Source organism: Zeus faber, assembly GCF_960531495.2.
Source record: "Zeus faber genome assembly, chromosome: 13".
Taxonomy (NCBI): domain Eukaryota; kingdom Metazoa; phylum Chordata; class Actinopteri; order Zeiformes; family Zeidae; genus Zeus; species Zeus faber.
The window spans coordinates 2,692,263-2,714,275 of NC_137198.1; the positions used below are offsets into that span (position 1 = coordinate 2,692,263).

At 49.5% G+C, this 22,013-nt stretch overlaps 1 protein-coding gene across 1 annotated transcript in view; it reads right to left on the reverse strand.

The window, feature by feature from the left end:
* Window positions 1-22,013, reverse strand: part of sptbn5 (spectrin, beta, non-erythrocytic 5) — a gene marked incomplete at its 5' end in the record, with an annotated part of 54,069 nt that overhangs the window by 4,355 nt on the left and 27,701 nt on the right. Inside the window, 38 exons of the mRNA XM_080012687.1 lie at window positions 1-100; window positions 2,427-2,531; window positions 3,538-3,629; window positions 3,722-3,805; window positions 4,013-4,081; window positions 4,260-4,598; window positions 4,902-5,057; window positions 5,211-5,318; window positions 5,503-5,679; window positions 5,985-6,174; window positions 6,425-6,642; window positions 6,716-6,871; window positions 7,009-7,188; window positions 7,504-7,708; window positions 7,888-8,084; window positions 8,991-9,134; window positions 9,745-9,813; window positions 9,907-10,093; window positions 10,237-10,325; window positions 11,851-12,018; window positions 12,097-12,234; window positions 12,829-12,975; window positions 13,051-13,141; window positions 13,403-13,575; window positions 13,855-13,932; window positions 14,187-14,375; window positions 14,595-14,757; window positions 16,053-16,174; window positions 16,419-16,625; window positions 16,733-16,847; window positions 18,901-19,022; window positions 19,271-19,363; window positions 19,644-19,835; window positions 20,187-20,309; window positions 20,586-20,738; window positions 21,066-21,170; window positions 21,295-21,417; window positions 21,652-21,855. The exon at window positions 1-100 is cut by the window's left edge and continues 79 nt beyond it. Of these exons, the coding sequence (XP_079868813.1) occupies window positions 1-100; window positions 2,427-2,531; window positions 3,538-3,629; window positions 3,722-3,805; window positions 4,013-4,081; window positions 4,260-4,598; window positions 4,902-5,057; window positions 5,211-5,318; window positions 5,503-5,679; window positions 5,985-6,174; window positions 6,425-6,642; window positions 6,716-6,871; window positions 7,009-7,188; window positions 7,504-7,708; window positions 7,888-8,084; window positions 8,991-9,134; window positions 9,745-9,813; window positions 9,907-10,093; window positions 10,237-10,325; window positions 11,851-12,018; window positions 12,097-12,234; window positions 12,829-12,975; window positions 13,051-13,141; window positions 13,403-13,575; window positions 13,855-13,932; window positions 14,187-14,375; window positions 14,595-14,757; window positions 16,053-16,174; window positions 16,419-16,625; window positions 16,733-16,847; window positions 18,901-19,022; window positions 19,271-19,363; window positions 19,644-19,835; window positions 20,187-20,309; window positions 20,586-20,738; window positions 21,066-21,170; window positions 21,295-21,417; window positions 21,652-21,855 (5,571 nt within the window). The remainder of the gene's footprint in view (window positions 101-2,426; window positions 2,532-3,537; window positions 3,630-3,721; window positions 3,806-4,012; window positions 4,082-4,259; window positions 4,599-4,901; window positions 5,058-5,210; window positions 5,319-5,502; window positions 5,680-5,984; window positions 6,175-6,424; window positions 6,643-6,715; window positions 6,872-7,008; window positions 7,189-7,503; window positions 7,709-7,887; window positions 8,085-8,990; window positions 9,135-9,744; window positions 9,814-9,906; window positions 10,094-10,236; window positions 10,326-11,850; window positions 12,019-12,096; window positions 12,235-12,828; window positions 12,976-13,050; window positions 13,142-13,402; window positions 13,576-13,854; window positions 13,933-14,186; window positions 14,376-14,594; window positions 14,758-16,052; window positions 16,175-16,418; window positions 16,626-16,732; window positions 16,848-18,900; window positions 19,023-19,270; window positions 19,364-19,643; window positions 19,836-20,186; window positions 20,310-20,585; window positions 20,739-21,065; window positions 21,171-21,294; window positions 21,418-21,651; window positions 21,856-22,013) is intronic.

Below are 22,013 nucleotides of genomic sequence, written 5' to 3' on the forward strand. Positions count from 1 at the left end.
TCTCTCCTGTCTGCCTGTCCTGTCGTCCTGCCGGGGGGTGGGGGTGTCTTCTGCAATGTCCATCAGCTTCTCTGAGCTCAGGGTGACGGACGATGCCCGACTGAGGGACAGGGATTCAGGTTCAGGGAAAGAGAAAGACAGGCACAGAGAGACAGGGAAAGAGAGACAGACAGGGACAGAGCGACAGGGAAAGAGAGAGAGGTCCAGGGAGTGAGACCAACAGGGAGAGGGAGAGACAGACAGACAGGGACAGAGAGAGAGACAGAAAGGGAGAGAGACACGTTAAAAAAAAAATGAACTAGCAGGAATCTAAACTCAGTCAAGATGAAAATAGTGAATTAAATTCAATAAACCAAGTCACTCAGTTAAACTCAACTAAATGATCCTAAACTTGAAATCAACTACATTAGAGTTGAGCCAAAGAAAACAAAACTACTGCTAGGCCGACACAAAGTAAAACGAGTTAAACCTCTAGTAAACTAAAGGAACACAAAGTAAAACGAGTTAAACCTCTAGTAAACTAAAGGAACACATAGTAAAACGAGTTAAACCTCTAGTAAACTAAAGGAACACATAGTAAAACGAGTTAAACCTCTAGTAAACTAAAGGAACACAAAGTAAAACGAGTTAAACCTCTAGTAAACTAAAGGAACACATAGTAAAACTAGTGAAACCTCTAGTAAACTAAAGGAACACAAAGTATAACGAGTTAAACCTCTAGTAAACTAAAGGAACACATAGTAAAACGAGTTAAACCTCTAGTAAACTAAAGGAACACATAGTAAAACGAGTTAAACCTCTAGTAAACTAAAGGAACACAAAGTAAAACGAGTTAAACCTCTAGTAAACTAAAGGAACACAAAGTAAAACGAGTTAAACCTCTAGTAAACTAAAGGAACACAAAGTAAAACGAGTTAAACCTCTAGTAAACTAAAGGAACACATAGTAAAACTAGTTAAACCTCTAGTAAACTAAAGGAACACAAAGTAAAACGAGTTAAACCTCTAGTAAACTAAAGGAACACATAGTAAAACGAGTTAAACCTCTAGTAAACTAAAGGAACACATAGTAAAACTAGTTAAACCTCTAGTAAACTAAAGGAACACAAAGTAAAACGAGTTAAACCTCTAGTAAACTAAAGGAACACAAAGTAAAACGAGTTAAACCTCTAGTAAACTAAAGGAACACATAGTAAAACGAGTTAAACCTCTAGTAAACTAAAGGAACACAAAGTAAAACGAGTTAAACCTCTAGTAAACTAAAGGAACACATAGTAAAACTAGTTAAACCTCTAGTAAACTAAAGGAACACAAAGTAAAACGAGTTAAACCTCTAGTAAACTAAAGGAACACATAGTAAAATGAGTTAAACCTCTAGTAAACTAAAGGAACACATAGTAAAACGAGTTAAACCTCTAGTAAACTAAAGGAACACAAAGTAAAACGAGTTAAACCTCTAGTAAACTAAAGGAACACATAGTAAAATGAGTTAAACCTCTAGTAAACTAAAGGAACATATAGTAAACCTAGTAACACCTCTAGTAAACTAAAGGAACATATAGTAAACCTAGTTAAACCTCTAGTAAACTAAAGGAACATATAGGAAAACTAGTTCAACCTCTAGTAAACTAAAGGAACATATAGTAAAACTAGTTAAACCTCTAGTAAACTAAAGGAACATATAGGAAAACTAGTTCAACCTCTAGTAAACTAAAGGAACACAAAGTAAAACGAGTTAAACCTCTAGTAAACTAAAGGAACACAAAGTAAAACGAGTTAAACCTCTAGTAAACTAAAGGAACACAAAGTAAAACTAGTTAAACCTCTAGTAAACTAAAGGAACATATAGTAAACCTAGTAACACCTCTAGTAAACTAAAGGAACATATAGTAAACCTAGTTAAACCTCTAGTAAACTAAAGGAACATATAGGAAAACTAGTTCAACCTCTAGTAAACTAAAGGAACATATAGTAAACCTAATTACACGTCTAGTAAACTAAAGGAAAATATAGTAAAACTAGTTAAACCTGTAGTAAACTTAAGGAACATATAGTAAAACTAGTTTAACCTCTAGTAAACTAATGGAACACAAAGTAAAACGAGTTAAACCTCTAGTAAACTAAAGGAACACAAAGTAAAACTAGTTACACCTCTAGTAAACTAAAGGAACATATAGTAAACCTAGTTACACCTCTGGTAAACTAAAGGAGCATATAGTAAAACTAGTTAAACCTCTAGTAAAGTAAAGGAACATATAGTAAAACTAGTTAAACCTCTAGTAAACTAAAGGAACACATAGTAAAACTAGTTAAACATCTAGTAAACTAAAGGAACATATAGTTAAACTACTTAAACCTCTAGTAAACTAAGGAACATATAGTAAAACTAGTTAAACCTCTAGTAAACTACTAACTAACTCCTCCTACCCAGAGTCGTCAGAGCTGGAGCTGCAGTTCTGGAGCTTCCTGATCCAGGTCTGCTGCTGTTTCCTGCTGGAGGCTGCGAGCAGGAAGTGGCTGCCATCCTCCAGACTGCACAGGAGAGAAGGAAGGGGCTGAAACCAGTATTCCCAGTCTGGTTCACCTCCTCATCCCAGTATTCCCAGTCTGGTTCACCTCCTTCTCCTAGTATTCCTAGTCTAGTTCACCATCTCCCAGTACTCCCAGTCCCATTTAATTTGTCATATTATTGTGACTGAATAAACGGATAATAAAGGCTGGCTCTGTGCTGGGGGCCGCTCTGCAGCTGCTTGTGGAGAGAAGGATGTTGCATAAGCTGCTCAGCGTCATGACAACACCGCACAGCCCCTACACGACCTGCTGCTCGGCGTCATGACGACACCGCACAGCCCCTACACGACCTGCTGCTCGGCGTCATGACGACACCGCACAGCCCCTACACGACCTGCTGCTCGGCGTCATGACGACACCGCACAGCCCCTACACGACCTGCTGCTCGGTGTCATGACGACACCGCACAGCCCCTACACGACCTGCTGCTCGGCGTCATGACGACACCGCACAGCCCCTACACGACCTGCTGCTCACACAACACAGTGTGTTCAGCCTGAGGCTCCTCCCTGGACGACGTTACAGGAGCTCATTCCTGCAGCGCAGCAGCAGCGACGATGACTCCACCCTGTTCCAGGAGAGGAAACTCCTCCTCCGATGCCGATGCACAAGAAACATTTTTACTTGACATTAAACTTCTACTTTAAGTTTTACCTTTCAATCAGTTACATTTATTTTATTTTATTTATTTATAAAATTATTATTTCTATTGTTTATTGATTTTGTTCTTTTATGTATGTATTAAAACACACGTTGTTCAAAACAAGATGTGTTTTTGTAAAAGATGCTGCTGCAACACTGGAATTTCCCTTTGGGGATTAATGAAGAACCTTTATCTTTATTTTACCTTTATTTCCATTAAAGTTTGTATTCAAAGATTCTTCACACAAGGATCAGGTTAAATGGGCACAATTACACCCAACTGCTTTTGCATTGTGTGTGAGAGAGGGATGCAGTGGAGCCTCACATTAGTTTCAGCGTGTTCTCCTTCCCGCGGTGCAACAGGTTCTCCTTACAAACGGCTCCGGCCGTGTCGATGGGGGGCCACCTGGAGCTCCTCTGCGGAGACGCAGCACATCAGACAGGAAGCATCAGGGAGGAGAGCACCCGGCCCCCGCCTGCAGTCTTAGTGCCTTGCTCGCGGTCCTTACCTGCAGGGCAGCCCGCCTGTCGGCAAACAGGTTGAGAGTTCCACCCTCCAGCGTCGCGTAAACCGCCTCCCAGTGCTCCACGCCCTGAAAGCACAACGCCGGGCGGTGACAGGACCAGGATGACACACTCGGTCCGGGGCAACACCATCGTGCGCACGCCGCGCTGGGAGCGTATCCCACAATGCATCATGAGGCACAATGTGTGGGTTTCTGTGCAGCGTCGTCATGACAACGCTCTGAAATGAAGCGCGTCTGAGACTACGCGGGATGTGCAGAGCGGCACGGACTCACCTTGTTTCCTGCCGGTTTGAGTTTTATCTCCAACATTCCATCCATCCTGAGAGGAAGCCCCGCCCCCACCTGGACACACAGCATGGACCAATCAACACACACCTGACTGGCGCTTTAATAACGGTCGGCAGCTCTTTCACTCCCTCTCTCTATCGCTGGATGTGTTTTGAAGTTGAACCTGACTGGCGTGTTGTACTTGGGGAGTGGCGGTGTGCTCATCAGCCGGCTCCTCTGATTGGTCCTCTACCTTCCTCGGCGGCTGTGGTGAAGACGCAGGGGATGCTCTCATTGGAGGAGACAGATCAGCTGACTCGGTGGGGGGAGCTTCTGAACCAGGAAACTGATCCCTGATTGGCGATTGCCGTGACGCGGTGTCAGCATCCGGTTGGGGCTGAGCACGTCGCTCTGCGATCCCCGGAGGCGGAGGCGGAGGTTCGGTCGGGGCGACAAGCCTCATGATTGGTCGAGGGAAGTCGGGCGAGCTCACGGACTCCTCTGATTGGTCCTGGGGCAGAGGGGCGGGGGCGGGGTACGTTGAACAGATGAGGGAGATCCTGGGCTTTGGTGCCACTGGGGGTTTGGTTTTCTTAAGAGGACGAGGAGGGGAGGAGGGTGGAGGTGCAAAGGACGGGGAGGGGGGAGGTGGAGAGGAAGAGGAGGGAGGAGGTGGAGAGGAAGAGGAGGGAGGAGGTGGAGAGGAAGAGGTGGGCAGAGGGCTGGTGGAGGAGGCCCTGGTGTCTCCCAGGTCCTCAATCTGCCATCTGACCCCCCTCCCTCCCCTCGTAACTCTTGTAGGAGCAGCAGCAGGGAGGAGAGACGGGCTGGGGGCGGGACTTCCCACCTGTCTCTCTGCTGTCTGTCTCTCTGCTGTCTGTCTGCCGCTGCTGACTCGCAGCACTGAGGTTCTGGACATGGAGGGAGTGATGCGATGGGTCTTGTGGTCGGACGGCTTCCGCTTCAGAGAGGAAACTCGCACGGGGGTCCGCCTTCGCCCAACCCCATCCTCCTGGTCACCGTTACCTTGGATACCCAGCCTCCTCTCCCTCTAGATGGAGAGAGAGAGCGCCAGGACAGGAGTTTAGCGAATATTCAAAATAAATAAAAACATAAAACAACATTTCACACACATTTTAACGCAAAATGTTTGTATAAGAGCCCGTTCCTCTGACTGTCGTCTTGGGTGGTGCACTCCGCCCACCTGGGTCATCTTCTTCTGCAGTGCCGTGAAGCGCTCACTCTGGGCCTGGATCATGGCCTCCAGGTCCTCCTGCTTCTTCAGCAGCTCCAGAACATCAGAAACAGAGTCCTGGGTGGAGCCACAGGTGGAGGTTCAGCAGAACACCATGGAAAGAACCAAGAGAGAACAGCGTCCTTTCAACAGAACGCAGTACTTGTAGCGCCTCCAGAAAGGAATCGAACGGAACCACAGTTGGCATTTTCTGTTCTGTGGACCGGATCCATCCCGTGATCCTCAGCCGCTTCAGACCTACCCCGTAGTCCTCGGCGGTCAGCGTGCTCTCGTAGGAGGCGAGCCAGCGGTCGGCCTGCTCCAGCTCCCTGCGGAGGAGGACGATCTCCAGCTCCTCTCGGTACACCACCCTGGTCTCCTCCCATACCTCCTCCACCTTCAGCTCCAGCTGCTCCAGCTCATACACTCGCTCCTCCACCTGGGGAGAGGGAAAAGATCCAGAGGTTTCTCAGTACAGACGATCTACTCCGTACGCTGCTTCAGAAACAAGCAGCTGGAATGAAAAGACCGGCTTTACTGATTATGAGGAAATTCCTGTTAGTAACCAGTAGAGGGCGACGCTCCAGTGTGAAATCATACAATGACAAATAAAAACACTCAAATAACACATAAATCTAATAAGCTTAATTTGAATGCTACTAGGGATTAAAAGTCAATATTGTACCTCAAATAAATCATCACATAGATTAAGGGAATCCACCATGTGACAGTCGTCTGTCTCACCTCTTGTCCCAGGAAGTTCCCGTCCTCCACCAGACTCCGCCCTTCCTCTCTCGTAGCCTGTGATTTGCTGAGCTGCCGGTCGATCTGAATGCGGTACTCGTCGTGCTTCCTGATCAACTGTTCCAGGTCAGACCCAGCGCCTCCAAGCCCCGCCCCTCCAACCAGGGACAGCATCTCCTTCAGCCAGGCCCTGGAATGACACACACACACACACACACACACACACACACACACACACACACACACACACACACACACACACACACACACACACACACACACACACACACGTCATCTCTTCACTCTGTTCAATGTTGCTGTTGTCGCTGAGGTTCTGTAAAGGTCCATCACAGGTGAGAAGAATAATTTAAAGACGCATTTTGTTTCTCCATTGAATACCCCTCGGCCGTTCCTGATTGGCTGACAGCAGCAGAACTTACATGAGCTCGGTCCAGTGAGTGAAGTACTGGTGGGCGGCCTCGGCCTGGTCCAGTCGGGTCCGGCGCTCGGAGGCTTTGTCCTGCAGCCGGCTCCAGCAGATCTCCACCTCATCCTGCCGGCCCAGCAGCGCGGCCTGGGCCTTGGGCTGCCGCCTGGCCAGAGCCCTGCTCTCCTCCCGGGCCCTGGACACCTCCTCCGACATCAGCAGAAGCTCCCTCTGCGGGAGACATTATTTGTGCTTGGCAGTGAGAAAACAGTACATAAGACAGTGAGTGATGTATAGTTACTACCTCCAGCGCCCCGTGCTGGGTGAGCAGGGTCTGCACGGAGAGCAGGTCCTGGACCTGGTCCTCCACGTCTAGGACTGCCTCCTTCTCCGTCAGGCGGCTCCGCAGCTCCCCCACGTCATGGTTGAACTGGTGTATTTCCCTCGACTGCCGAAGCCTCTGAAAGCACAAAGCCGGAAATGATGCCTCAGATACGGTATCGTAACGAAGCAACACTAGGCCCCAATGCGAGAGGCTGGAATGACTACGCTGCATCCCCGTTGTGTTTCGCTACGTCTGTGATGAAGTGGTCTTGCCTGCTCTCTGGTCCTGATGGCCTGGTTCAGCTCCTCCCACAGTCGGCTGACGGAGCGCTCTCTCTGCCGGGCCTCGCCGACCCGCTCCAGCCCCCGCTCCAGCTGCTGCACCGCACTGAGCCGGTTCTGACCCAGAAGAGTCACCTCCGACACCAGAACCTCCATCTTCTTCTGCAGCACCTGGGGAGGACACGTTGGAGGAGATGACATCAGTCAAAGTCACATATTGACTCGATGAAAACAGATTAAATCAAATGATAAATGAAATATTCTAATATTATGTCTTTATATTGACAAAATTAACAATCAAATCATATGTTTATCATAAATATATTGATGAAAAGTCCACTAGAGAGTAGAGTAGTGTAGGGTACACGTAGACTAGAAGTCAAGCAGAGTAGAGGCGGAGTAGAGGTGGTTCTTCTGTTCTTTACTGAATCCCCTATGTTCCCCCTTCATCTCACGTCCCTGACCCCCGTTCAGGACGTCCTTTACCTCCACGTCCTCCAGATCCTGTCCACAGTCCTGGCTCTCTGCTAGGGTCTTCCTGGACATCAGCCATGTTTGTAGTTCTTTAGCTTCTCTCTCAAACAGGAAGAAGCGGAGCTGGTCATCCAGCGCAGCGCGACGCGAGGAGGACAGACGCAGCAGAGACTCAAAACGCTCCAGGACATCAGGGAGACACTTAGAGACCATGTGACTGAGAGAGAGAGAGAGAGAGAGAAAGGGAGGGTGGTTTATACCTGTAGCACTGCAGAGGTGTACCTGTAGGACAGTGTACCTGTAAGACATATTACCTGTAGGACATATTACATGTAGGACAGTATTACATGTAGGACAGTCAACCTATAGGACAGTGTACCTGTAGGACAGTATTACCTGTTGGGATGTCCCAGGTGCTGCAGCGAGGCTTCTGTCTCCTGCAGTGCCTCCACCTTGACCCTCTGGCTGTCCAGCTCCATGTCCAGAGTGTCCAGCCTCTTCAGCAGAGACTCTGTCACCTCCTCGCTCCGTCCACAGTCCCTGGACTCCAGCACACTGCGCTGCTCGTCCAGCCACCACTCCAACTCTGACACCTGCAGAGAGAGAGAGACAGGTGGAGACAGGTCCTCCTGTCCTCCTGGTCGTCCAGCGCCACCCGAGGAGGACAGATGCAGCAGAGACTCAAGGAAATCAGGGAGACAACTGGAAACCATGTGGCTGCCAGACAGAGGGACACAGATCCCCCACATGCAGTATATCCCTGAAATGTTCCGGAAAATTTCCTGCATTCCGGGAAATCTCTGAGCAATTTCCCACCTCAAGACCTCGTATCATTTCTGGGAAAATGCGGATACAGCTGTGAATGGAAGTGTGTGGGAATGGAAGCTGTAACATTACTGAAACAAGCAGATTAAGTATGGGTGGAGCAGAATCCGAATCCGGTGTTGCCAAAGCACAAATAGTGGGTTTTTACGAATAATGATTTTGTACAAGTATTTAAAAAATGACTCATCTTTGGGAAGAAAAAAAACAAAAATAGTGCTCTGCTTGTGCCCAGTGTCCCTTCGGCTGCAGCACAGCGCCGAGCTGGAGAGGGAGCGAGCGGACAGGGAAAGGTAGAACGTGTGGAGAACGTTCCTTCTCCGGAGGCAGGACAGGTTGAAAATGATCACACTGATTTAATCACATTGGGATAGGGTTGTTGTGTCCGGGGACATTCAGAGTGTACGTCAGTTGCCGACAGATTGTCCAAACGATCGCATCGTTTGGAACGGACTGTCCCTTGCCTCTTCTATTCCAGCGTGGTCATGGCATGTGTGAAAAGGTGCAAGACGGAAATGTTCCCAAATGTAGCTGCCTGTGTGATTAGTGGAACTCACTAGCGGTGGCGGAAAGGTTATCCCAGTAATTTACCGGGAACTATGTGTGAGATGGGCTAGAGAGCGATGGAGAGACAGAGAGATGGAGAGACAGACAGACACCAACAGACGGACAGGTACCTCTGACAGGAAGGTATGGATTCTGACGGCTTCCTGCAGCATCTTGCCGTTCTTCTCCGTTTCTCTCTTCAGCCGCTCAGAAACCGTCTTCAGCTCCTCCAGACGCTCCCTGACATCATGTGACGCAAAGTGACGACCTCTGACCTGGAAGTTAGATGGACGACAAGAAAGAGAGGGAAGGTTAGTGGATGGAAGTCTACTAGAGAGTGGTCTAGTGGACAGAGGTCTAGTGGATGGGAGTCTATGAGATGGGGGTCTAGTGGATGGGGGTCTAGCGGATGGGGGTCTAATGGATGGAGGTCTAGTGGATGGGGGTCTACTAGATGGAGGTCTAGTGGATGGGGGTCTACTAGATGGAGGTATAGTGGATGGAGGTCTAGCGGAGGGGGATTACTAGATGGAGGTCTAGTGGATGGGGGTCTACTAGATGGAGGTATAGTGGATGGGGGTCTACTAGATGGAGGTATAGTGGATGGAGGTCTAGCGGAGGGGGATTACTAGATGGAGGTCTAGTGGATGGGGGTCTGCTAGATGGAGGTCTAGTGGGTGGGGGTCTACAAGATGGGGGTCTAGTGGATCGGGGGGTAGTGGATGGGGGTCTACAAGATGAAGGTCTGCTAGATGGAGGTCTACTGGATGGGGTCTAGTGGATGGGGTCTGCTAGATGGAGTTCTAGTGGATGGAGGTCAACCTTGTTGGATTCTATGATTATTTTCAATTAACAGGATTTAGAAAAATCATTGTTGGCTTTTACCAGGTTCTGCCCCGCCTCCTGGACGGCCTGGACCAATGGGCTGCGACTGGCTATTTCCTGCACCAAAACCTGAAAAACAGCCAGAATAAACACCCCTAAACAGACAGTCGGTCAGTCAGTCAGTTAGTCAGTCGCTCTGCCGGACGGACAGACAGACGGTACCTGGTGTTTTTTCACCATCTGTTGGCTGCTGCTCAGGGTGGCTCCCCAGTCTTTGCTGCTATTGGCCGGCAGCCTGTCCGTCATCCAGTTAAGCTCCTCCTCCTGGTCGCGGTGGAACTGGAACAGGAGCTGCCAGGACTCCAGGTTTTCCCTGCGACACTGCAGCGGCTCCTCCAGGCCCTTGTACCTTGAGAGCGTGAGCACGTTCCATCCACTTCACAGTCAAATCAAACATGAGCCTTGAGAAGCACAGCAGCTCAACAAATGACCAAGTAGATGTTTTTTGAGCCTGTGAGGCTTCCATAGACACATCATCATAACTGGAGTCACCTGCTGATGGTTCTGGACGTTCTGCTCTGGATCTGCTCTGCCAGGAAGTTCCCTTCAGACTGGAAGCTCCTGGCTGTGTCCAGGAGAACCTGCCCCAGCAGAACCCAGAGATGAACAGCCTGACTGAACAGCCTGACAAAACAGCCTGACAGAACGGCCTGACAGAACGGCCTGAAATAACAGCCTGAAATAACAGCCTGAAATAACCGCCTGACTGAACAGCCTGACAGAACAGCCTGACAGAACAGCCTGAAATAACAGCCTGAAAGAACCGCCTGACTGAACAGCCTGACAGAACAGCCTGACTGAACAGCCTGACTGAACGGCCTGACAGAACGGCCTGACTGAACAGCCTGACAGAACAGCCTGACAGAACAGCCTGACTGAACAGCCTGAAATAACAGCCTGACTGAACAGCCTGAAATAACAGCCTGACTGAACAGCCTGACTGAACAGCCTGACAGAACAGCCTGACTGAACAGCCTGACAGAACAGCCTGAAATAACAGCCTGAAATAACCGCCTGACTGAACAGCCTGACTGAACAGCCTGACTGAACAGCCTGAAAGAACCGCCTGACTGAACAGCCCGACAGAACAGCCCGACAGAACAGCCTGACAGAACAGCCTGACAGAACAGCCTGAAAGAACCGCCTGACTGAACAGCCTGACTGAACAGCCTGACTGAACAGCCTGACAGAACAGCCTGACAGAACGGCCTGACTGAACAGCCTGACAGAACAGCCTGACAGAACAGCCTGAAATAACAGCCTGAAAGAACCGCCTGACTGAACAGCCTGACTGAACAGCCTGACTGAACAGCCTGACAGAACAGCCTGACAGAACGGCCTGACTGAACAGCCTGACAGAACAGCCTGACAGAACAGCCTGACAGAGCAGCCTGACAGAACAGCCTGAAATAACAGCCTGACTGAACAGCCTGACAGAACGGCCTTAAAGAACGGCCTTAAAGAACAGCCTGACAGAACAGCCTGACAGAACAGCCTGAAAGAACCGCCTGACTGAACAGCCTGACTGAACAGCCTGACTGAACAGCCTGACAGAACAGCCTGACAGAACGGCCTGACTGAACAGCCTGACAGAACAGCCTGAAATAACAGCCTGACTGAACAGCCCGACTGAACAGCCCGACTGAACAGCCCGACTGAACAGCCTGACAGAACAGCCTGACTGAACAGCCTGACTGAACAGCCTGACTGAACAGCCTGACAGAACAGCCTGACGGAACAGCAGCTGGGACTCCGGACTGTTATTCCTCTTCCCAATCCAAGAAGCTTTTGTTTCAATAGACAACAATCGATCAGGATCTTTAAATTGATCAAGTTCAAGAGATTATTTGTCACATACATATACATTGGGTCATACATACATGCAGTGAAATGTCGTGACACCCGGTGATTACGCACAATAAGCTCTGATCAGGATCTTTAAACTGATCAGGATGGTTAAATCACCTTTTCAGCATAATGGTTTGCACAATCAGAAGACTTTGCAAGTGAAAGTGATGATTTTAAATGAGCCGATCCACTGTCTGCCTGCCTGCCTGTCTGTCTGTCTCTCTCTCTCTGTGTCTGTCCCTCCCTCCCGCTCAGTACCTGGATCCTGTCTCCCTGCTGGTCCAGCTCCTCCTCCAGGCCCTGCAGAACCTTCAGCAGCCTGGTGACGGACGGCAGGTCGCAGCCACAGTCCTCGTTGCTCAGTTCCCTCTCCACAGACTCCGCCCACTCCTCCATGTCGTCCAATGAGCGCTGGAACTGGAGAGCCTGAAAAAAACAATTTAAACATGGGCGTGTGTGTGTGTTTGTGCATGTGTGTGTTTGTGCATGTGTGTGTGTGTGTACCTTGTAGGCCTGCCGCAGCCTGCTCTCTCTCTCCTTACAGTTGTGCAGCAGACTCGTCCACCCGTCCGTCAGCTCCGTGACGCAGCTCTGGACCTTGGTCTGAGCAGGAAGTGGACGGGACAACAGGCTCCGCCCCTCCTGGACGCAGCAAACCTCACGCTAGCACATGAACGCAGACGCGGCTCTGTCCGGTCGTACGAACTAACTGACCACACACTCCCACAGCGCTGCGGGGCAAATACCGGCGTTTCCCGCAGGGGGTGGGGGGGCGCTAGAGGACAGCCCTGATCTGATTGGTGGAGCCGCGGCCACAAACAAACTGCGGAGGAAGGAGGCGTCGCAGCGTATTGTTCCGGAGAAAAAGGAAGGAATCAACGGGAGGAGGAGAAATGGAATTTCTAGGAATGAATGTGTCGACAAACCCCTTCCGCCAGAGCCTGGACAGATCGGGCGTCAGGCGGAGGAAGAGGTTTCTGCTGTGAGGGATCAAAGAGTAGATTGAGACAGATGAACACGCTACAATGGAATATACCGTTTTCCGTTGGTGCGTGCTGTAGCGCCCCCCCCCGCTGTGACGCTCGGTACTGCAGCTTACGTTGCGTTAAGACGTCCCAGACGACATATTTCAGAACATAACCAACGCCTGAAAGCAAGTGTGCGAAAACTTGAATTGTACATTATGTGAGGTGTGTATCCACACACAGACACACACACACGCGCACACACACACACCTGGGTGAGGGCCTCCACCCTGTCTCGGTTGGAGAGCACCTCCACCTGGAAGCTCTGCTGTTTGAGCAGCTTGGACTGCAGGTTGCTCAGGTCTCTCCAGCTCTCGTCCACCGCTACAGCGTTCCTCTCGTTCAGCCACAAACACACCTAAAAACACACACACACACCTGTAAATACACACACACACACACACACACACACACACACACACAGGTGGAATACCTCGCAGCTCCGTGAAAGGAAGTGTTGAAGCTGCAGAGCTTGTTCCAGCTCCTTCCTGTACGTCTCACTCTGCTCCATCAGTCTGTTCTTCCTACACAACAAAGGGGGACGGAGAGAACAAGCAGGAGGGTGAACCCACGCCCTCTAGTGGTCAAGAAATTATTTTCCAGGACATTCTTTATGACAATGACCTGTAAAGTCATAGTTTTTATCCCCATAATCCATAATCCATGACTTTCCATGACCGGGGAAACCACAAACAAAATTCCAGGGTTTTCCAGGTTTTTGCTGAACATGGTTTGGAATAGAGGGACTATACACAACCTGTCTGACTACAAGGTGGTGGTGGTACCTGGCAGTGAAGGCTCTGGTCTTGGCTGTGGTGTTGGTGGAGTCGTAGTGCTTCTGTTGGGCCATCTGCTCTGCCATCTTCTCCACCTGTTCCATCTGCTCCACCTGGGCCTCCAACACCTCCTCGAACTGAGCGTGCTTCCTCAGCAGAGCCTCCACCTCTGCCACAGAGATCTGAGGGGCATACTGCTATTTACACACTGACCTACACACTGACCTACACACTGTGTTAACCATGGCTACATGTGGTTTTACATAGTCAGGTTATGGACAGTTAGCTCGACTGAAAAAGCTCCAAATACCCACGAAGCATCTGACTGGACTGGACTGAACGGTCACAACTAAACACGACGACATCGTAGGACTAACTGATGTGTTATTGGCCAGATGCCCGTTCTCAGGTTCTGATTGGCCAGGCTCCAGCTCTCAGGTTCTGATTGGCCAGGCTCTTACTCCAAGGCCCTGATTGGCCAGGGCAGCCTCCTTGGCGCTGATCCAGGTGTCGCTCTGTTCCATGACGCTCAGGAAGTCCTGGAGGACGGAGAGCAGAGTCAGAGTGACCCGGACCCAGATCACTGCAGACCCTCATGTTTATCAGGTGCAACTTTGGTTTAGGACCTTTTGGATTTGATATTAAAAGCGACTGAGATATTACATTTCTAACACTCCACCCCTGACTTGTGTGTTACGGGTCAATGTCTTCTCATTTCGATCTCATCACAATATGATCCCAAAAAAGATATTGTTATAAAACAAGGAGTGGAGTGCCGCTGCCAGGACCGGACCTGCAGGTGCTTGGCCTGGTCCAGGGTGCTCCTGCGCTCCTCCCAGGCCGTGTTCAGTCCGTCCCGGGCCTCCTCCAGCTGCTTCAGGGCCTTCTGGATCTCCGCTTTGGAACTGTGACCCGACCGAACCAGACCGAGACCAAAGTCCAGAACAGAGTTCATACGCTCTGCTCGGGCAGCGATCTCCGTCTGCGTGCGCACACGCACAGGTGCACACACACACACACACACACACACACACACACACACACACACACACACAGACACACACACACAGCTCTTAGGGTCCAAACATTTGAAACAGGTAAAACAGTCGTCGGCAGCCCACGTCTCTATCACAAATAATTTAGTGGCGAGATGCCGTTCGTTAGAAACCGCACTGCATTGTGGGGAAGACGTGGCGCGTACCCTCCAGTCCTGGTGCTCCTGAATCAGCCTGTCGGCGTCGGCCCGGCTGGAGGGCAGAGCCTCCTCCGCCAGCTCACCGCTCTGTCTCACACTCCACTCCAGCAGGAGGCGCTGGTTGGCCTTGAACAGCTGCAGCTGGTGGGCTGCCTGCAGCTGCTCCTTCCTGGAAGAACAACATTTCCCGTGATTCCACCCGGTACTGTGCAACACCAGCTCAGTTTGGTTTCTTCTCTGGTCCATTTGGAATCGGTTCAGTCTTCAGAACGGAGACTGAGACAAGCAAAGAGGTAATGGCATCAAAGCTTCAAATCAGTGACAATTGTTTAAATTCTTACTGCTGCTAATAAGAAGAATAATAACAAGAAGAATAAATATAATACATATAATAATAAATAATAATAATAATTATTGTTATAATAATGAATATAATAAATACAATAAGAAGAATAAATATAGCTGCAGTCAGCAACGCAGGGTCAGAGTTTCCGTCATTTTTTCCTGTGAGTACTTCTCATGCTCAGTGTTCCTCTGGTGTGGTTTCGTTTAAATGTTCCTCAAGAACGGTGTTTTAACAATCACAATCATTCCTGGATCATGCAGTGCGGACACAAAGGGAAAGGGACTGTTCCTCCAAAGGTTCTCAGAACTTCCTGTGGTGTGACCGATTATACCTTTCTGGGTTTTGTGAAACGCAGCACGGACGACAGTGTTGCGAGTTTCCTTTAAACGCGGCATCGGCCCATGTTGTCCGTCCACGTGTCGCGAGTGGTCGTAGGCAAATGAGTTCCGAGAGACGAAGCTTGGACTCACTTCGGAAGATGATGTCACAAAGCGGCACGTGGCCGAAACTAATCAAATCTCTCCAACGTACCTTCTAGTTTTTCACTAATTTCTGCTCCAAATGTAGTCTGAAACGTTCCAGTGAGAGCTCAACCATATCTGTGCGTACTGTGGTTGTTGTGTTCCAGATACTTTTAGCCCGAAAAACGCCAAGAAGATTAAATTTAAAAAAATTCCAGCAACAATAATAATAACAATAATAATAACAACAACAACAACAACAACAACAACAATAATAATGATAATAACAACAACAACAACAATAATAATAACAATAATAATAATAACAACAATAATAATAACAATAATAACAACAACGACAACAACAACAATAATAATAATAACAACAATAATAATGGTAATAATAACAACAACGACAACAACAATAATAATAATAATAATAACAATAATAATAATAACAACAATAATAATGGTAATAATAACAACGACAACAACAACAATAATAATAATAATAATAACAATAACAACAACAATAATGATAATAATAACAACAACAACAACAACAATAATAATAATAATAACAACAATAATAATGGTAATAATAACAACAACGACAACAACAATAATAATAACAATAATAATAACAATAATAATAACCTGAGTTTGACCTCCTTGTCCATGGTCTTGATGGACGTCTGGACGTCCCTCTGCTTGGTCCTCAGTCTGTCAGCCAACACTGAGCGACACTTCAGCTGAACTGAGACCTGCTCATCCAGGACCTGGGGAGGGGTCCTAGGTCCTCAGTAGCATATCCTACCACACATATTTGCTCCTATACTACTGTATATAACCATGCAGACTTATATATGATGATGTAAAGTCCTGTATAAGTGGAAGTTTATTACTGTGATTCTTTCACCTTTTCCTACCAGACACCCCCTCGCGATCGCGACACCCCTCTCGCACCGACACCCCTCTCGCACCGTTGTCATTCGGTTCCATTAACTGGTCGGGTATTTATTGATATTTCCATTGAAAACCCTCAGTAAAAGCATTTTCTGTATTTGAGCAGATCAGTTGTCCTATTTGAGGCAAACCACCAATGTTCGTCCAGACCTTTGACCTCTCCCGGATGACCCCGGCCTCCCTCTGCGTCTCCTCGTGCCGTCGGATCAGGTTCTCCACGCTCTCCACGTCGAAGCCTCCGTCCTGACCCTGGACCAGCAGCACCTGCAGAGACGCCTCGTCAGGGCCTGGACTCCAGCGCCAACGTTCTGAACGCTGTTCCGGGCATCGTTCCGGGGCGGCAACGGAGCCGACGGGCGGCGGTAACAAACCTTCTGATTGGCTCGGTCGCGGACCTCCTCCAGCTCTCTGATGAGCGCGTGAACCTCCAGCGCCCCCTCCAGCCTCCTCCTGTAACTGCTCAGGACTCCATGGAACCTCCTCCACCTGGAGGGAGGAGGAGAGGGGGATGTGTCCGCGTGTTCAGGTATGATAACGTGTGTTCCCTTCTCTTCCAGCATCACTGCTGCCAAGAAGGCCTTCTTCAACGATAGGATCAACGGTGCCACAGACACACGTAAGTTATTCGCCACCTTCAAGTCTCTGCTTTACCCTCCACCACCTCCCCCAGCTACTAACCTCACTGCTGACTGCCTTGCCTCCTTTTTTACGAACAAAGTGGCAGCCATCAGCAGCCAATTCACTAAACAACTTACTCACAACCTGTCTCCTCCAGCCCTGGGCTCATCGTTCCCTGGTTTCACCCCCCTCGCTGAAAGTGAGGTATCTAAACTACTAACATGTAGCCGTCCTACTACCTGTCCGCTAGATCCGATCCCATTTCCACACTTCCGGCACTTTCCCTTCCGCTTTCAAAGCGGCTCGGGTCGCACCACTGCTCAAAAAACCCTCACTCGATCCCAATCAAGTAGAAAACTATCGGCCGGTCTCTCTCCTCCCATTCCTTTCCAAAACCATAGAGAGGGCGGTCTCTAGACAGGTTACAGAGTACCTGTCAAGAAACAACCTTCTTGATACACTTCAATCTGGCTTCAAAAGTGGTCACTCCACTGAAACAGCCCTGTTGTCTGTGACAGAGGCCTTAAAAACTGCTAGAGCTGCTGCCAAATCCTCGGTTCTCGTTCTGCTTGACTTATCAGCTGCTTTTGACACTGTCAATCACAGCATACTCCTGTCCATACTCTCAAGCATGGGCATAACGGGCAGTGCACTTTCCTGGTTCGAATCTTACCTTACTGGGCGCTCGTTCAGTGTGACATGGCGAGGCCAGCTGTCTGTGCCTCACCACCTCACCACAGGGGGGCCCCAAGGCTCTGTGCTGGGACCCCTCCTCTTTGCCATATACACCACCTCACTGGGCCCCATCATCCGCTCACATGGCTTTTCATATCACTGCTATGCGGATGATACTCAACTCTATCTGTCCTTCCCGCCCGACGACCCTACTGTCTCGACGCGGATCTCGGATTGTCTCGCTGACATATCCACATGGATGAAGGATTATCATCTTCAACTAAATCTGGCGAAAACGGAACTGCTGGTCTTCCCGGCCAAACAAGGTATTTATCACAACATTGATATTAAAATCGACTCTCTATCTCTTGTTCCTACCAAGGCTGCAAGGAATCTTGGTGTCATTATTGATGACCAACTGACATTCTCGGACCATGTTGCCGCCGTCTCCCGGTCCTGCCGCTACGCACTACTCAACATCCGAAAAGTCAGGCCGTACCTGAGCCAATATGCCACTCAACTGCTGGTACAAACCTTGGTGATGTCCCGTCTCGACTACTGCAACGCCCTCTTAACAGGCTTGAGGCCTGTGCGGTGAAGCCACTACAGATGATACAGAATACTGCGGAAAGACTGGTGTTCAACCAGCCAAAGAGGGCACATGTCACTCCGCTGACCATCCAGCTCCACTGGTTACCTGTAGCCGCTTGGTTACCTGTAGCCGCTTGGTTACCTGTAGCCGCCCGCATCAAGTTCAAGTCTCTGATGCTGGCCTACAGAGTGATTGTTGGGAATGCTCCACCTACTTAAATGCTCTTGTAAGAGCACATGTTGCCCCCCGGATGCTGCGCTCGTCAAATGAGCGTGGCCTGGCTCTGCCGGCCGTACAGCCACGTCCATCCAGGCTATTCTCATTTGTAGTTCCACGTTGGTGGAACGAGCTGCCAAAAATGACCACAGCGGGGACCTCCCTCTCTGTCTTTAAGAAGCACTTGAAGACCCAGCTCTTCAGTGAGTACCTCCTGTCCTAACCTACAGTTACTTAGAACTACTTAGCAGTATTTATTGTTACACTAATGTTGTTGTTACACTAATCTCTGTCGCAATGTAGCTGAATGTTATTCTCCCTTGTAAGTCGCTTTGGATAAAAGCGTCTGATAAATGACTAAATGTAAATGTAAATGTGTGTGTTAGTGTGTTTATACAAGTGTGTGTGTGTGTGTGTGTGTGTGTGTGTGTGTTTAACCTGTCATTGAGCGCCTGTCTCCGCTGTCTGACGGTCAGCAGCTCATCTGTAGTCCGTCTGTCTTCCAGTCTGTCTGCCAGTGTGTTGATGGCCGTGATGTGAGCTTCATCCACTGTCACCTCCTGTAGGATCAGGGCAATAACACACACCATGATGACATGGATGTATTGAATATTTGTTATGTGCTGGAACAGAAGAAATGCGAGTATGACGCCCATGTTGTTATTCTTTTCCATCATTACATTTGTTTCATTGTTTAATGTGCTCTTATTTTGAAACCACTCCAGTGTAGGTTTCTGACTATGACGATATGACGATGTGCCTCCGCACCGTGCACGCTCCTGGGCGGGCGAGCGGGGCGTGGTCTTACCCCTGCGGCGCCTCTGAACTCGCTGAGCTTCTTCAGCAGCTCGACACAGTGTTCGTAGTCTGAGCCTTCCTCACCAACACTGATCATCACCTCCTGGACGCACGCACAGACACGCACAGACACGCACAGACAAGCACTTTTTGTTATTTCTTCACTGGTGAACTTGAGCTTTGTGTGTTTACATGTGTTTGTAAACTCACTTGCAGTGAGTTGAGCCTTCCGGGCCACCATAACAAAGTGGCATAGCAGTCATTAGAAGAGTATTGCCAAATGAAGTATAACATACAGAATAAATAAGTGAATGAATAAATAAAAGAAAATACATATTCAGTTGATGCAAATAACAGAATATAATTATAGCTACCAAACCCACCTTATTCCGTATGCAGGCCTCCACCTCCTCCACCTTCTGCAGGAACTCCAGAAAGTCTCTCTGGTCTTCCAGGACTTTCCCTCGGGCCGCCACGGCGCTCTGCAGCGCCTCCCAGTGGAGCCCCAGGTCGGCTGCAGTCTGTCGCACCTCCCTGGAAGAGGCGGGGTTCTGGTGGAGCAGCTCCTCCCCGGCCTGGTGGAGGAGGAACCAGAACATCAGGTCTGGATCTGAACAACCATGGGATCACTCTCTGCCCCGGAAGACCCGACGTCTGTGGATCCAAGCTCCTGCAAACGCTCAAGGGTCTGAAAGGGGTCTGTCTGGGTGTGACGGAGCTGATGTAGGAATGTGACGGAGTTGATGGAGGTGTGTCTGAGTGTGACGGAGCTGATGTAGGAATGTGACGGAGTTGATGGAGGAGTGTCTGGGTGTGACGGAGCTGATGTAGGAATGTGACAGAGCTGAGGTTGGAGTGTGACAGAGCTGATGTTTAAGTGTGATGGAGCTGATGTAGGGGTGTGACGGGGGTGACGGAGGTCCTACCTGCAGCACGGAGCTGATCCGCTCTCTGTGCGCCAGGATCTCGGCCTCGAACGCCTGGTGCTTCTGGAGGATCTTCATCCTGGACTTCAAGCTGCTGAGATCCAACCTGTTAGAGTCTGATAACTGCTGCATGCGCTCTGAGAGCCACTGCCCCGCCTGCACACACACACACACACACACACACACACACACACACACACACACACACACACACACACACACACACACACACACACTCAGACACACACAGACACACACACACACACACACACACACACACACACACACAAACACACACAAAGATAGACTTTTTTTAAATTATTTTATTCGCATCTCTCTCTGATCGCCCTCTGTGAACAGACAGGGCTGAACAGATTGGCCGACTGCCTGCCCGGTTACCTCAGCAACGTCCCGTCTGTAGATGCACAGCAGCCGGGAGACGCCCAGCTCCTCCCTGCGCTTCAAGGACAGCTGCCTCAGCCTATCACGTCGCTGCACCAGCGCCTTGAGCTTCTGCTGGACACGCCCACTCCTCTCTCTGCTCAGCTGTTGCTTCAACCGCTCAGCCAGGTCTGAGAGTGCACACAGCTACACACACACACACACACACACACACACACACACACTCACACACACACATACACATATAAACATGCACGCACACAAAGATGAACACACACACACACACACACACACACTTGTAATAATTAATGATATCATTGAATGGAATCACTTAAACACAACCTGGGAGGGTTCTGCTCGATTCTAATGGGTCCCACTGGGATCAAGTGGGCCCCACTGGGTTCTAGTGAGTTCTAATGGGTCCCACTGGGTTCCACTGGGTTCTAGTATTCATTTGTATCCATGATAAAGTTTCACCTTGTCATCCTGAGACAGCAGCAGCTTGTGGAACGCTTCATGACGCCGGATCAGAACCTCAGTGTCGTCAGCTGTGTCACCCAGGGCGCTTTTCTGTAGTACCACCTGAAAAAATACACACATTAATCCACACACACACACACACACACACACACACACACACACACACACACACACACACACACACACACACACACACACACACACACACACACACACACACACACACCTCCTGCGTGTTGGAGATGCTCTCCATGCTGTCCAAGTCTCTGCAGAAGATCTGCTCCAGGTGAACGTTCTCCAGGAGCCGCTGCCTGTCCTTCCACTGCTGCTCCAGGAGATGGCGCTCTGTCTGCAGCGTGTGCAGCCGCTCACTGACCTGCACACACACACACACACACACACACACACACACACACACACACACACACACACACACACACACACACACACACACACACACACACACACACACACACACACACACTGAAGTAATGAGATAACCAAAAGTTTGCAGTAAAGTAGTTGACTACATCTGTCCTCTTCTGTCCTTCCATCCCTCCTCCTCCTCTCTTCTGACTCTCACCTCTCTCCTGTGTTGTGCGTCTTCTTCCAGAAGCTCCTCCCCCAGCTGCAGTGCATGCTGGTACGTCTGCTGCCTGCTCTCCAGCTCCGCCCACAGCTGCAGGTGCAGCCGCAGCTGCAGGTCGGCTGCGGCCGCATCACTGATGGATTCCTCTGCAGACATCTGCACCCGCAGCTGGCTGCAGCACAGCAGGAAGTCCTGCACCTGCACCACGCCCGGCACATGGTTAGCATCCATCCAGCCATCCATCCATCTACCTTTCCATCCATCCATCCACCCTTCCATCCATCCATCCATCTATTCATCAATCCCTCTACACATCCATCCATCTACCCAGCCATCCATCAATCTACACATCCATC